Below are 15,587 nucleotides of genomic sequence, written 5' to 3'. Positions count from 1 at the left end.
AAATAAATAGAAACACTTGCTAATTTAGTTATCAAACAAAATGCTTAACTTTAACAGAATGTACAAGTGACCTTTGATAAAATTCTTATTAATATTTATATACATTTTAAAATGAAATTTGACAATTTAGTTGATAATAATTGAAGAATAACCGATGACAGATCAAGCAGAATCCCAGTAAGAGAGATTTCATCTGACATGAATCTGAATAATAGGCATATGAATAATTGCCTATATTTTAATTGAAGATATGTCATAATAGCAACACTAAGAACGCTTATTGAATGATTTCATTAAACTAACCAATAGGTTTTAATGAAAGCGAAGATGTCTGAAATGTACATCTAATTCATGGGAATACGGAATAATAACCCCATTAATTACAATAATTATTACATTTAAAAAAAATACATTAGTCACTTCTGGGCCTTCAGTGCTAATTCTGCTGGCCCATCTTACCCCAAGGGTCTAATTATATCCTTTTTTACTTCAAAATAAAAACTATAACTAAACATGAATGTGTCCACAAATCCCTCATTAACAAACAAACTAAAAAAACTTTGATATTCAACATAATGCAGTGTCATAGTTCACTATTTTCCAGAGACACAAAATTAGATCAATAATTCTCACAACTGTTTCGGCTGACTAAATCTCACAAGTGTTGATATTTAGATGAAAAATAGCAAAGCCATTCATCAAAAGTGCTGAGATTAGATTTTGTGTCAATTACGGTCAGGAGAAAAAATTAAGGTGATGGGTCATCTTACCCCGGCTTACCCTATAGTAGGCGAAAAAAAAGACTGTATGCGATTTCGGACGCAGCCTTGGAAATGAAAAGTTGAGCACATTGCATTGTGGGATACATTACAGTATCCATTGCAGTGTGCATTTACATCCCAGACAGACACATAGTGTCGGCTCAGATCCGGCCCACATCTGGTACGCGAGGAATCAGGGTCTGGGCCGACACTATGTTGCTGTCTGGGATTTATGGATTTAGCAAATTCTTATATCCAAAGTGACTTAGATTGCAGTGTTTACATTTTATCAGTTCATGCATAGTGTTCACACTATTTACAGCTTAAATAGTGCTATTTTTATGACTATATCCTATCAGAACAGAAGTTCAGTGCAACAAAGTGATTTATTTTTGGGGGGGGGGGGGGGGGGGGGGGGGGGATTCCCACTTGAACAGAAATTTTCATGAAGTACAAACTCTAATCTAATACACGTGGTGCTTCAAATGAGGGATATTTCACAGAGTTTGGTGTAACAAAGATGGTAACTTTTTTTTAATTATGCATAATCATAAATTACCACAATACTGCCTATTTATGGTTACACATTAATGCGTTAACTGTCTGTTAAAAATAAACTACATTTTAGTTTGAAAATATTTTAAAATCTAATTAAAAAATGTTGGTGCAACCCTCATTTTTTGTGCCGTGTGCTTCCAGAAGGATGGTGTGGTTTTGGGGTGCAGCAGGGGATTCTGGGAAAAGGTGAAGCTTCTCCTCATGCTTCATTCAAGCGAAGTTCTTCTTGAGGAAGTTGATGAGGCCGTTGGTGGATGAATCGTGGGAACTGACCTCAGCAGAGTCCTGAAGCTCGGGTTCGATCTTCTTCGCCAGCTGTTTCCCGAGCTCCACGCTGAGAATAGAGAGAAGGCAGACGTGAATATATCTCCAAATGAGTCTGGAACTAAAACTAAAACCGTAAGAAATTATTTATGTTACTTGAAACGGTTCAGTTTAGTTGTTTTAGTTTTGTTTTCATGGACATTTAGTTTATTTCTCATTATTCCCTGTGTTTACGTATGTTTTCATTGGTTGCCATGGTTACTCATTGTTTCATTGATTTCTCACCTGTTCCTTGTTTAGATCATCAGTTCTCTGTGTCTACAATGCCCTCAGTTTAGTTTGTCTTTGTCTTGTGTTGAATGTTGCATAGTTCCTCGTGTCTGTTTACTCTCTTTTGGTTTTGTAAAATAAAGCTACGTCTCGTCTTCCTCATCCTGGCGGTGACAATTATAAAGCTGGGTGCTGAGAAAACGGCTATCCTTTTCATTTAGTTTAACTTGATGCACTAAACAATAGAGATGTGAGAAACAAAGCTTTTCAATTCTCTGAATCAATTCCTTCAAAATGATTCACTGATTCAAAGCGCTGGAAACGCTACACGCTTTACAGTGTAAATGCAACGAAAACTCAGCATAAAAACACCTTTTACAAACCATTTGCAAATGTTTTCTTTTCATCAAATGAAATTACAAATCATCAAGCACTATAAAATATGAAGTGTCTGTATAAAATGTGCTCTTTTATTAATTTTTTGGTATTGTTTTGTGTTTTATGGAGGACGTGACTCGTCTTTTTTATTATACAAATGTGTCATTACAGTTGTCTACAACTTTATAAAACAGACCCGAGATCAGGTAAAAAACATTTAGACGGTATTCACTGATATAATCGCCCCCTAATGGCGAACAATTGCAATTTAGAAAATGTTATGAAAAAATACTGAAAACTATACAGGCATATTTAAAAAAAACAAAGATGAATAAAAATGACAAAACACAAATAACTAGAATTTTGACAGAAATGAAAATTAAAACTTAAAAATTACAATTTTTTTTTACAAATATTTAAAAAAAATATATAATAGTATTTAATTATACTCAATTAAAACTGGTTTTATAATAAATGATTTAACAAATTAAACTTGACCTTAGGATCAAAAATATAACTATTTTGACGAATATTTTGTTCATTCTGTTTCATTAACATTCCAGAGATCATTTTATTTATTCTTCCTAAATAATTTATTTTCTTTTTTTTATTTGATACATTCAAGTTATCAAGTTATTATAGTCATCTAAAACTAAAACCATAAGAAAACAATTTCCTTAATTGAAATAAAACAAAGTATAAAACAAACTTATTTTACAATGTAACATTTCTCATTTCAATTTAGTTTATCTTGATGCACTAAAACAACTAAAATTAAAACTGAAATAAAAATGAACAAAAACTAGGCATATGTTTTTTTTAAACTAATAAAAACACAAAATAAAAAAAAGTATAAAAATAATATAAAAATATAATAACAAAACATAATATTAAAATAAAAGCTACTTTACAATATTATTAAAAGCTAATAATAAAATAACACTGGTCTGGTAATAATAGCTGCTTAATGCATCAAAACTCAATTTATCTAATCATATTCATACATCCACTGACTCACCCCCACTGATCAAAACTGTTGATTTCCCACATGACGCCCTGAATGAAGATCTTGTGTTCGTACATGGCTGTTAAGAAAGGTCAGAGGTCAGGAACCTGCATATCTGATGATATCTAATACACTAAAACATTTCAAACAGCGTTTAACCCACCAATCAGAACGCCGAGAGTATACGGAGACAACTTTTTGAAGACGATGGAGTTCGTTGGCTTGTTTCCTTGAAATACCTGGACAGAAACGGATGGATGATGTTTTAATGCTACTGCAACATGTTCACAATGTAGTATTGCTTATTGTATAACATTATCATTACGCAATGATAAATATTCAAATAGTAGTATTCTACATTGTTCTTCAATGTTGCATGTGATTTGCACATTTAATAACTGTTATATGAAAATAAAAATATTAAATAAATAAAAATGAGCATTTTTAATTATAAATTTGCATGGAAAATCTGGAACCAAATCGTGAGTCAACTTGCTTATTTATCACACTGGAAACTAAAGGTCATGATGATTGTGGGATACATTATCTCATACACTATATAATATAATATGGGTATTCTTTGTGTACAGAAAATCCACACATTGTACACATTAGACACGCTGCATGAATATTAAGAGTAGTGTGGTGGTGTTTCGGGGATGTAGTTGTGCTTTGTGTCATGTAGGGGTCAGTATAAGCCAGTGGTTGACTTTATATTCTCACTTTGTGTGGTAGAATATTCTCTAGCTTCTTCTCTCCGCTCAGTCCTCCAGCTTCCAGCTCTTTCTTCGCCTCTTCTGTCGTCTTTCCCTTCATCAGTGCCTCGGTCTGGGCTAGGAAGTTCGCCACCAGGATCTACAAGTCAAATCACATTTATTTATATAGCATTTAATACTGTACAATACAGATTGCTTCAAAGCAGATTCACGTAAAAAAACAACAACAGGAAAATAAAAGTTAAAGTCACCATGATATCAAAATAGACAACTTTTGTTTTTTATTTATTTAGTCATGATTTTGACTTTTTAAAGTCGTGATTTTGACTTAATATGTCATAATGTTTGACTTTTTATGTGATTATGACTTTTGAAGTCATAATTTCAATTTTTCATCTTATCACAACTGTCATAATTTGGACTTTTTATCTTATAAATGTGACTGTCATATTTTTGACTTAAGTCATAACTTATGACTCGTGTCAAAACTCGCACTAATTTTGACTTAGTATGTCATAATTATGACTTTTGTTATACTTGTGACTTTTTAAAGTCGTGATTTTGAATTAATATGTCATAATGTTTGACTTTTTATGTGATTCTTTTGAAGTCATAATTTCAATTTTTCAACTCATAATCACAACTGTCATAGTTTTGACTTTTTATCTCATAAATGTGACTGTCATCATTTTGACTTTTTATCTCATAAATGTGACTTTGTCATAATTTCGACTTAAGTCATAACTTATGACTCATGTCAAAACTTGCACTAATTTTGACTTAGTATGTCATAATTATGACTTTTGTCATACTTGTGACTTTTTTAAGTCGTGATTTCGATTTATAATGTCATAATGTTTGACTTTTTATGTGATTATTATGACTTTTGAAGTCATTATTTAAATTTTTCATCTTATCACAACTGTCATAATTTTGACTTTTTATCTCATAAATGTGACTGTCATAATTTTGACTTAAGTCATAACTTATGACTCGTGTCAAAACTCGCACTAATTTTGACTTAGTATGTCATAATTATGACTTTTGTCAAACTTGTGACTTTTTTAAGTCGTGATTTCGATTTATAATGTCATAATGTTGGACTTTTTATGTGATTATTATGACTTTTGAAGTCATAATTTCAATTTTTCATCTCATAATCACAGCTGTCATAATTTTGACTTTTTATCTCATAAATGTGACTGTCATAATTTTGACTTTTTATCTCATAAATGTGACTTTGTCATAATTTCGACTTAAGTCATAACTTATGACTCATGTCAAAACTTGCACTAATTTTGACTTAGTATGTCATAATTATGACTTTTGTCATACTTGTGACTTTTTTAAGTCGTGATTTCGATTTATAATGTCATAACTTATGAAAAACTCGCACTAATTTTGACTTGGTATGTCCTAATTTGGACTTTTTGTCTAATTTCATATTTTTAAAGTCTCATAATCACAACTTTTATAATTTCGACTTCATAAAACAATCTCAGAAATATCACTTAGTTTTCATAATTTCGACTTTTTGTCATAATAATGACTTAGTTTGTCATAATTTCCACTTTTATGTCATAATTACGATGTAGTAAAGCATGATTTGTCTGAAATGGGCTTCGGGAAACCACTCGGCGACCCTGCAGCTCGGTACCTTGTGGTGAAGGCTGTTTCTGATTGGATGTTGAGTCTGGGCAGGAATGAGGAAGTCAGCAGGAATCATTCGAGTCCCTGTTGAGGAGACAGAAGGGTCAGACAGACGCTCCTCGTTCTGTATGTCAGATTGAGCAGGTCAGCGAGTGAACCTTGGTGGATCAGCTGGTAGAAAGCGTGCTGTCCGTTAGTCCCCGGTTCACCCCACACGATCGGCCCGGTGTGATAGTTCACCTGGTGACCCTTAGTAGTGATGTACTTTCCATTAGACTCCATGTCACCCTGTAAAATCACAGCATTAGATATAGCATACTCTAACAAAAGCTCTGTGCCGGAGTGTGTGTTTTCTACCTGTTGGAAGTACGCGGCGAAGCGGTGCATGTACTGGTCGTACGGCAGAAGGCAGTGTGTCTCCGCCTGGAAGAAGTTGATGTACCAGATGCCCAGCAGAGCGAGCAGGACGGGTGCGTTCTGGTCCACAGGGGCCGTGCGGAAATGAGTGTCCTGCCAGAGAGTTTATGCATGCTTTTTAAAAGATATCACAGGATGCATTCAATTGATCAGTAAAGTTTTTAGATTTCTATTTCAAATAAATGCTTTTGTATTCATCAAACAATCCAATCTTGAGCATCAAATCATCATATTAGAGTGATTTGTGAAGGATCATGTGACACTGAAGACTGGAGTAATGATGCTGAAAATTCAGCTTTGATCACAGGAATAAATTACAGTTTAATATATATCCCCATAGAAAACCGTTCTTTGAAATTCTAATAATATTTGACATTTTAACTGCATTTAAAAAAAAAAAAAAAATTGAGTTACAAAATGTTATCAGCCCCATAATTTTGAAACGCAAGTGTATCTGCAGGTCATTATACATAAATGTTTGCCTTTGAATTTGAATATTTTAATTCAGCACATTTTTATGGTTTGCTAATGAAGGTCAAATACTGATAACGTTCAGTAATAAAACCCACCATCCAATGAGCTCCAGCCAACAGCTTCTCGAAGTTCTCGAATCCTGCGACAGAAGAGATCAGACAGACGCTTGAGAATCTCTCACACTCATTGGCTGACATGAGTCACATGATAACACTCACCGATATGAAGTGCAATAGACAGTCCAATCGCAGACCATAAGGAATATCGTCCGCCGACCCACTGACATCAAAAAAGAGGCACAATACAGAACTGCATACAGTGTGATTTATGCATTATTAGATGTTCACTCAAGTTTTGCAAACATACTAATCAAGCTTTTCTGTACTTGATCAAACATACAGTGAGCTGAAGAGCTTATAGTGTCCATAATAAACGGGATTGTAAGGAACCTTGCCCTTTAAATATCAACAATGTGAGTAAAAGTAGCCCGTCGGCCTTTCCAGTGACCTGCACTCGGAGAAGGTCAGGATCATGAATAACTGCGCGTCAGTCGAGAGACTCTGGTTACCAGCAGCTGCTGCTGTGAGCACACACACACACACACACACACACACACACACCTACTTCAACAGGGCAAAAATAACTCAGGCCCTCGACGGACACACACTCACATCCCAAAACTCAAACATGTTCTCCGGGTCGATGCCGAAGTCCTTCACTTTGGGCTGAAACACAGAGGGGAATAAAGTTGGTCTGAGAACTGATGTAATATTTTAAAATGTCTGCTTTTTTAAAGGGGTCATGTCATGTTTTTACTGATTATGTTTTCTCCCTGAGATGTCCATAATATAATGCTGGTCAATTACTCATAATTTGGTCATAATTTAGTCTCTTTGATAATTTTTCTTCTTTTAAAGACAAACAAATGATAAAAAAACACAACAAAATTAATAAAACTTTAACTAAAATTAAATTGAAAACATACAAATAAAAATAATTAAAAATATTTATCATCTCTCAATGATACTAAAATAATACTGTAGATAAAATGAATTTTTTCAAGTGCATCTTCTATGTAAAATGGATTTAAAAAAATAAATGATTGATCTAAAGCACTGTGTAGGAAGTGTGCTATATAAATCATTTTTTCAATTTCTTTTTCAATAAATGCTCTTTTTGGTTTGTTTTGAGTTTTGAAAGTTACAATATGATTTAATAGTACAATGAAGTGTTTCATTTTTAAGTTTTTTTTATGGAAAATGTCATTCCTGATGATATGAGCCCTTTACATCTAAACTAGAATGAACTTACTCCATTGGTAGAGAGCGCCACGAAATGCTTGGCAACTGCAGATTTCTGTGAGAATGATAAAAACGACAGACGAATCAATGCGTGGCACAGACGTCTCACACACGTCCCTGTAAAAGAGATGCGACTCACGTCTTTGGCGGCCAGCAGGAACCATTCCTTCGCTGATTCAGCATTTGTGATGGTTTCCTGAGTCGTGAATGTCTGAGGAAGACAAACAGACAACAAACTACTTCACAACTTTATCATTATGATACATAAAATATCAAATTGATTTTGTTGCTGTTTGAGCATAAAAAATCTCTGCAAAGCTCCAGTTCTTCTCTATATCAGCGTCAGTGTTTCTGAACTCCTGAAACGCCTCCATTGTAATCTTGAGTTTCTTCCGGGAACGAACGCGTCACAATATTCCTCATTTTAATAATTAATGCGCAGAATAAAGGGGCGGGGCCTGGTTGAGTTAGTCAGTAGTGTGTTAAACTGGCGGTTATGGAAAGGGGCGGGACATTTCCCAAACACACTCGAAGCGCTCGACCAATCACAACACACTGATCCAGCCGACCAATCAGAGCACAGTGTGCTTTTCAGAAGGAGGGGCTTCATAGAGACAGGAAATAAAACAGAGCGTTACTGACAGACTGGGAAGAGAGGAGCCGCAACAATGGAGAATATGAGGAGAATAATCAACATTCAAGCAGGAAAACCTGTTCTGAAGGACATAAAGAATTGGCTGGACAGCAACCTTCTAAAACTCAACAAAGACAAAACAGAACTTATGGTGTTTGCCCCGCTGTCACTTTTTAAAAAATGTTGATGACATTATACTGGATGTGGATGGCTGCTCATCATACCTTGGCGTCATCATGGACTCCACTCTCTCCTTCCAACAACACATCAAAAACACCATTAAAACTGCATTTTACCATCTTAAGAACATCTCCAGACTTCGACAGTGTCTCTCCAACTCTGTAGCCGAGACCCTGATTCACTCCTTCATCACCTCCAGACTTGATTACTGTAACGGTATTCTGTTCGGTCTGCCTAGCAAGGCTTCTGACAGACTCCAGTATGTACAGAACTCTGCGGCTAGGATGCTCACTCACACAAAGCTTGGACTTCACATCACTCCCATCCTGAAGAAGCTTCACTGGCTGCCAGTCAAGTCTCGGATCAAATATAAAATCCTCCTCCTGACGTACAAATCTCTCCATGGACTTGCACCTCAGTACCTTATTGATTTACTCCATCCCTACACTCAGCAACGGTCCCTGCGGTCCTCTGACAAGGACCTTCTCGCTGTCCCTAAGTCCAGGCTCCGGACATTTGGTGATAGAGCTTTCTGTGTTGGTGCTCCATCACTCTGGAACAAGCTTCCTCATGCCATCCGCTCTGCTCCCTCTCTAATGACCTTTAAAAACCAGCTTAAAACACACCTCTTCACTGAGGCTTATGGGCTTTAGCTCTCCTGGCCTCTCACCTTTCTCCTCCTATCCCCTCCCTTCTCCCCCCTCTTGCTTTTGTTAAGCGTCCTTGGGTTTTTATGAAAGGCGCTATATAAATTAAAGTTATTATTATTATTATTATTATTATTCTAGTAGAGCCTGAAACTACATCAAGAGTTTGGAAAAGTGCATAAAATGGCCTCTTTAAAAAGTTAATTTCCTCTGCTTGTTTGTGTATCTCTGCTAATGCTGTAAAATATGTTTAGTTTCTAAATACCTTCGATGCGACAATGAAGAGTGTGGTCTCAGCGTTGAGTTCAGCCAGAGTCTTAGCGATGTGCGTTCCATCGATGTTCGACACAAACCAGACGCGAGGTCCGCCTTTAGAGTAGGGCTTCAGGGCTTCTGTCACCATTAAAGGACCCTAACACACACACACACACACAAAACAACTATTTAGATGCCTGTACAATTTTAGGATGGGGGAAAAGAATAAAATATAGAGTTTTGAAGGATTTTCACAAACCAGATCAGATCCACCGATGCCGACATTGACCACGTCAGTGATGGATTTCCCGGTGTATCCCTTCCACTCGCCACTGCGAACTTTCTGTGGCGGGAAGAAAAACCTGCGAGTTATAATAACATCCTGGTGTCACGTTCAGCTGTTGTTTTAGCTTCGTTTTCATGGACTTTTAGTTTGTTTCTCATTCTTTCCTGTGTTTCCTTAGTTTTCTTGTTTATTAAAGTCCCCCAGTAGTCAATACTTTTATCCCCTAAAACTCATATTTGATCACCAAAATGACATATTTAAACGTTTTTCCTTGAGAAAAAATGTTCTTCATGCCTTTAAATAGTTGGAATGTAACTCGACACCCTTGCCTCATTTAGTATTCGCGGTTCTATGAATATGCAAATGAGCCCCGCCTCCACTCACTCACTCAGCTCAGAGATCCACTGGTTGACGATCACACGTTGATCTGATTGGTTACAAGGTCGTTTGTGACGTCAGAAACACCAGCGATTTCAAACCGTGTTTTTGAGACTGTCTTTTGTTCACTGCAGTTTTAAGCAGAAAATACTCAGCAATGCTGTCGACTTATGAACTTACTCATGGTTTGTCTAAAAGCATATTAAAAACACCACATAGACATATAAACAACAACATTAAAAGCTGGAGGGACTTTAAGGATTTTTTCATTGGTAGTCATGGTTACACGTTGTTTCACTGATTTCTCACACCTGATCCTTGTTTCGTTTACGGAGTTCACTCTGTAAATATGGTCTTCGTCCGAAAACTTAAGCAGCTGACAAGTGCCTTCAGGCAGTGTTTGCGCACGAGGGCACCTCACGAAACTGATTTCAGACAGACTTCTGAGGCAGCATATCGGTTTAATAATCTACAGCAAAATAGAGAGAGCTTTGGTGAAAACTAAGCAAGTATTCATTACTATAATAGTAATTTCTCGCTAGAAATGACATCAGAAGTGGAAAACGTTAATCAAAAACCTACATTTACACACGAACTGACCAGCAAATGCAACTCTCAGATGCCATCTTTCTTTAAAGGGGAACTTGGCAACTCTAGCTATTTATTCGCTGATTTTCACTTTTGTTGTCGCATGTTTTGTCATCAGCTCCCCCTACAACTGTGCGGCGTATATTTCACAACACTGTCGTAAAAAAAACTCACTTGCGCCGCCTTCCTCCCGCTTTTTACCGTCGCTCATGTGCATTTGTTATTATCGAAGCCGGCAAACTCTATCGTGTGGAGCTATGTCTACCGAGTGGGTAATACATCATCACAGCATCATAGAATTATGTAGAATTGCCATAAAGCATTTTGTGTTTCTCGCTCGTTCTCGCTTCTCACGAGACTTCTATTTCCAACTTACCGGGACATTAGTCCCCATGTTGCAAGGTTGGTTTTCCACCTGGGAACGCTGAGGAAAGTCAACACTTTCACCAGAACAGGTTATTTAACCATCCAAATGATTTCTAAACGGTTTTATTCAGTTCCCCTTTAACTAGTCTCAACTGTCACAGAATGGAAAGCACAGGATTGTGGGATATCAAAGCCAGCGAAGGATGCAACAATGCTGCCTTAAAAATCGAAAAAGGCGACACGAAGTGAAGCTAACATTGGATTCGGACGTGCCTTGATGCCTCGAAGTGAAAAGTGCATTTTCGTACGCAGCCATTGCCCTCAGTTCAGTTTGCTCATTGTCTGGTGTTGGACACTGTTTCGTTGACTCTCGTTTGTGTATATCTGTCTTTTGTTTTGTTTAATAACGTGACTTCTGCATTTAGATCAGCTACACAGCCTCGTCTTCTTCCTCAGCACAAAAACGACACCTGTTCTCTGTCTCTGCTAAAACACTTTACTTGCTCAGTGTTTACCTGTATTATTTCTGAACAGCATCCCATCCTCAAATATGACACTCACATGACAGAAGCCCTTCATCTTCTCCAGAACCTTGTTCACCTCTGGCATCACGTCTTTCCCATCCACGTTTATGGGTGTGTTTGAGCGGTTCCTCAGGGCCACGTGGAGAACAGCACGACCCTGTAGACGACACAATCATCATGCAAAGCTTACAGTTATGATTTATGCATTTGGCAGACACTTTAATCCAATGCAACTTACATTGCATTCAAGATATAAGTTCATGCATTTCCCGAGAATCAAACCCATGTCCCTGCTGTTGCTACTAGACTGTATATAAGAACTGCAAGCATTTTACAAGTGCATCTTACATTTAAAAATGTCAGACAAATAAAGAATCATGGTAAGACTTTATAATAAATGCATGCTATGAATATTTATTTAAGCATTAGTAAATAGTTAACCATATATAAAGCATTATTAAGCATTAATAAGTTTATAAATACAGCTATAAATGCTTTATTGTTGATTTATAAGCACATCTATAATGTGTTTAATAATTGTATTTTCATATTTTATTAATATTTCTAAATTAAGTATTACATTATTTACAAACCAGTTATTTAGGAGTTGTCAGTGGTTCATAAGATTTGGAAAGTGCAAGTAAACGATAAATAAACTATTTAAATGTATATTTATACATCTTATTATTTAGACGTAAGTTAATCGGTGTGTTAATAAATGCTTTATCAACATGTATTACTGTAATTCATGATTAATTCAGGTAGTTATGAAACATTTAGTAGTTGTCAGTTAACTATTTCTGCAAGCTCATCTAAAGTGAGGACTGTTTATGCCTCAAAAAGCTTTTACAAAAGAGATTTATTAATTATTTATTAATGCTTTAAAAAGTATGAATTAACTATTTACTAATGATTCATAGCATGCAGTTATGAACTGTTACCAGAATCATTTATAGCATAAGTATCCATCAAAAAACTTGTTTAAGTCGACCATAAACGAAGCAAATGGGATGGTATTCGGGCATGTGTTGATTTAAACCCCAACACACGCACACACACACACACACACACACACACACACACACACACACACACACACACACACACACACACACACACACACACACACACACACACACACACACACACACACACTCACACACACACATATGAAATACCTCAGTGAAATTAATTTTTTCTCCTGAGAACATCTTGTCTCTGGATGCCTCCACACCACGAGACTTTGCCTAGGATAAAGCGAATCAGAATATTTACACACTATTTATCTATTTAATTCTCATGAAACATTCATCTGTTCAAAACTTTACCAGCTCCACGAGCATCTTCATAACCTCCTCGTTTATACGGTTCTTAGAGTAATCCAGCAAAATGTCTCCTTCATCTGTTTTTAAAGTTAAGCTGTTAAAAGAATAAACAGGAAAAAAATAAAGCTGAACTCAAGCAAAACCGGAGACCAGATAGTTAAACTTCAGTTAAAATTACATAGAAAATGCATACAATTCATAAATACACACTTACTTAACATATTTTATGCCATTTTGTAAAGTGTATATTTGAAAAGTTATGAATTAGATGTGGGCGGGGTTTGATAATGATTGACAGGATAGCAAAAACGATTGTACTTGTGACCCCGCCCACTAAATTTACTGCAAGAAATGTGAAAGTCAATTGCTATATTTTTTATAAATTAAATTACTTTAAATAATGACCCGTTTCATGCAGAGTAGTTAAATAAATAAAGTAAAGTACCTGAACTTTTGAAATCGGTTTTTATCAGCCTCGAACATCTGCCTCATGTTGAGATTCGCGGCGTTTGATTTGTACCATTTTTCTAGATTCTGAAAGTTTGGGTCGCTTGTCAGTCCCATCGTGACGTGTATCGGACCGAACCTGTGTGTGTGTGTGAGAGTGTGTAAGAATCTCCGGCTGAACTGAACCCAAAGTCACAGATCCGCCTTATGAAGTGCGAAGAAAGCAGCTGATCTGCAGCCCAACACACCCCTTTACACACACACACCCACACACACACACACACACACACACACACACACACACACACACACACACACACACACACACACACACTTTTCTCTATATATTATGTAGCCTACTGTATAATATATTGTATTTATTAAATAAAATGTGGCCTACACACACACACACACACACACACACTCTTGTCTATATATTATGCACACACACACACACACACACACACACACACACACACACACACACACACACACACACACACACACACACTTCTCTATATATTATGTAGGCTACTGTATAATATATTGTATTTATTAAATAAAATGTGGCCTACACACACACACACACACACACACGCTCTTCTCTATATATAATGTACTGTATAATATATTGTATTTATTAAATAAAATTTGGCCTAAACACACACACACACACACACGCACACAATATGCAAATATAACTTTACATTTGTGTCTAAAAATTGTGATTGATTGTGGCGCCATCTATCGATCTATCATGTGAAAGACACTGAATATTGTGTTTGTTTAAACATTGAACACTAGGGGACACAGGAGTCCATCACATCAATCACACTCTCTAACCAGGCATAGACTGAAAAAAATAGTGTCTAACTCAGTCATCTGTGGCTGGGGGGAATATATATATATATATATATATATATATATATATATATATATATATATATATATATATATATATATATATATATATATATATATATATATATATATATATATATATAATAGAATGAAATAAAAAATACAATAATAAAATAAAATAAAAAATAAAATAAAATGAGAAAATGTAAAACAAAATATTATAAAACAAGACAAAATTATCACCTCTGTCATAACAGACAACCTCTAAAAACTTAGACTCTTTGAAGAAAATATTTTAATGTATTATTATCAATATTTTACAGTATTAACAAAAAGTTCCATGGCTATTAGTACTTTGATGAAAACTGTGGTTACCATAAAGTTCACGCGCTCTATGCTATTGCAGGCACATCGCCTGGCGTTCTCGCTCGTGCTCGTGTTCTGTGCGCGCGCGCCCGGAAGCCGCACTCCGTCACTTCCTCTCTCCACAGACAGGAGGGTGGGGACAAACAGCTGGTAAGTGATGCCGTGATCCGACCGCCTGCTCGGGCTGTTTTTCACACCAATAAACGCCTTTCCCGGAGCCACTACAGGTAGGACTCGTGTCCGTTAATCCCACGTTAAATCGAAACACTCAAGCGCTTGTGTTTTGACGTGTTTGAGATGTTTTTGAATCCGTGTCAACGATAGGTGCTAACGGCTAACTGAGATTAGCTCCATAAATACTGATGATTTTTTTTTGGGTAAAATCATTTGAAACGTCAATTCGCTGCTGTTAAAAAAAGTGAAATGACAGGAGGACAACATTAAAGTGATATTTCTGCGACGTCAAGCGTGTATGTTTGGTCGTTAAGTGGTTTTAGTTCATCTGTATCAGCATTGAGCCGTTTAAATCTCATCAAATCTGCTGCAGTCTGACTGTCTGGTCTTAATTACTCCAATTAACGACGTGATTAACTGCCCACGGTGTCCCTAAATTACACTGGGGCTGAAGACCCTTCAACGCCCTGAAAAGGCACAGATACGGTTCACTGCAGCCCTTTAACACTCTAATGACAGCCGACGGGTGACACACACCCAAACCCCTGGCGGGTGTCATTGGCGATGGATTAGTGATTTTTGGGGGATTTGAAGTGTCAGAAACTGCTGGATTTAGTTTGAACTGCAGCATCGTGAAGATCAAATCAATGCATGATCATGTAATCAGTAATCAGACATCATAATCAGGCTCTACTGGTAGTTTAACGCTGTGTAACAGTCCTAACTGTTTTTTGTTTGGACTATTTTCTGGAATGAGGGTT

The 15,587-nt window shown here is 36.4% G+C and overlaps 1 protein-coding gene across 1 annotated transcript; it reads right to left on the bottom strand.

Annotated features, from left to right (window-relative positions):
* Positions 1 to 1,266: 1,266 nt before the first annotated feature.
* On the bottom strand, positions 1,267 to 13,613 carry gpib (glucose-6-phosphate isomerase b). The gene is made up of 18 exons (XM_056243576.1): positions 13,424 to 13,613; positions 12,982 to 13,072; positions 12,832 to 12,900; positions 11,691 to 11,810; positions 9,771 to 9,854; positions 9,522 to 9,668; positions 7,935 to 8,006; positions 7,806 to 7,850; positions 7,166 to 7,219; positions 6,713 to 6,773; positions 6,590 to 6,633; positions 5,961 to 6,113; positions 5,762 to 5,891; positions 5,611 to 5,687; positions 3,961 to 4,092; positions 3,401 to 3,476; positions 3,250 to 3,316; positions 1,267 to 1,653 (listed from the first exon to the last, which is right to left on the bottom strand). Exons 1-18 carry the CDS (start codon positions 13,540 to 13,542, stop codon positions 1,530 to 1,532), a joined length of 1,665 nt encoding a protein of 554 aa, XP_056099551.1. The 5' UTR covers positions 13,543 to 13,613; the 3' UTR covers positions 1,267 to 1,529.
* Between the last annotated feature and the right edge of the window lie 1,974 nt (positions 13,614 to 15,587).

This window comes from Rhinichthys klamathensis, unplaced genomic scaffold (genome assembly GCF_029890125.1).
Source record: "Rhinichthys klamathensis goyatoka isolate OS25496 unplaced genomic scaffold, OSU_Roscu_1.1 h1tg000813l_1, whole genome shotgun sequence".
In the NCBI taxonomy this organism is placed as follows: Eukaryota; Metazoa; Chordata; class Actinopteri; order Cypriniformes; family Leuciscidae; genus Rhinichthys; species Rhinichthys klamathensis.
Note: the sequence above shows the minus strand (reverse complement) of the source record. Positions and strands in the feature narration are given on the sequence as shown.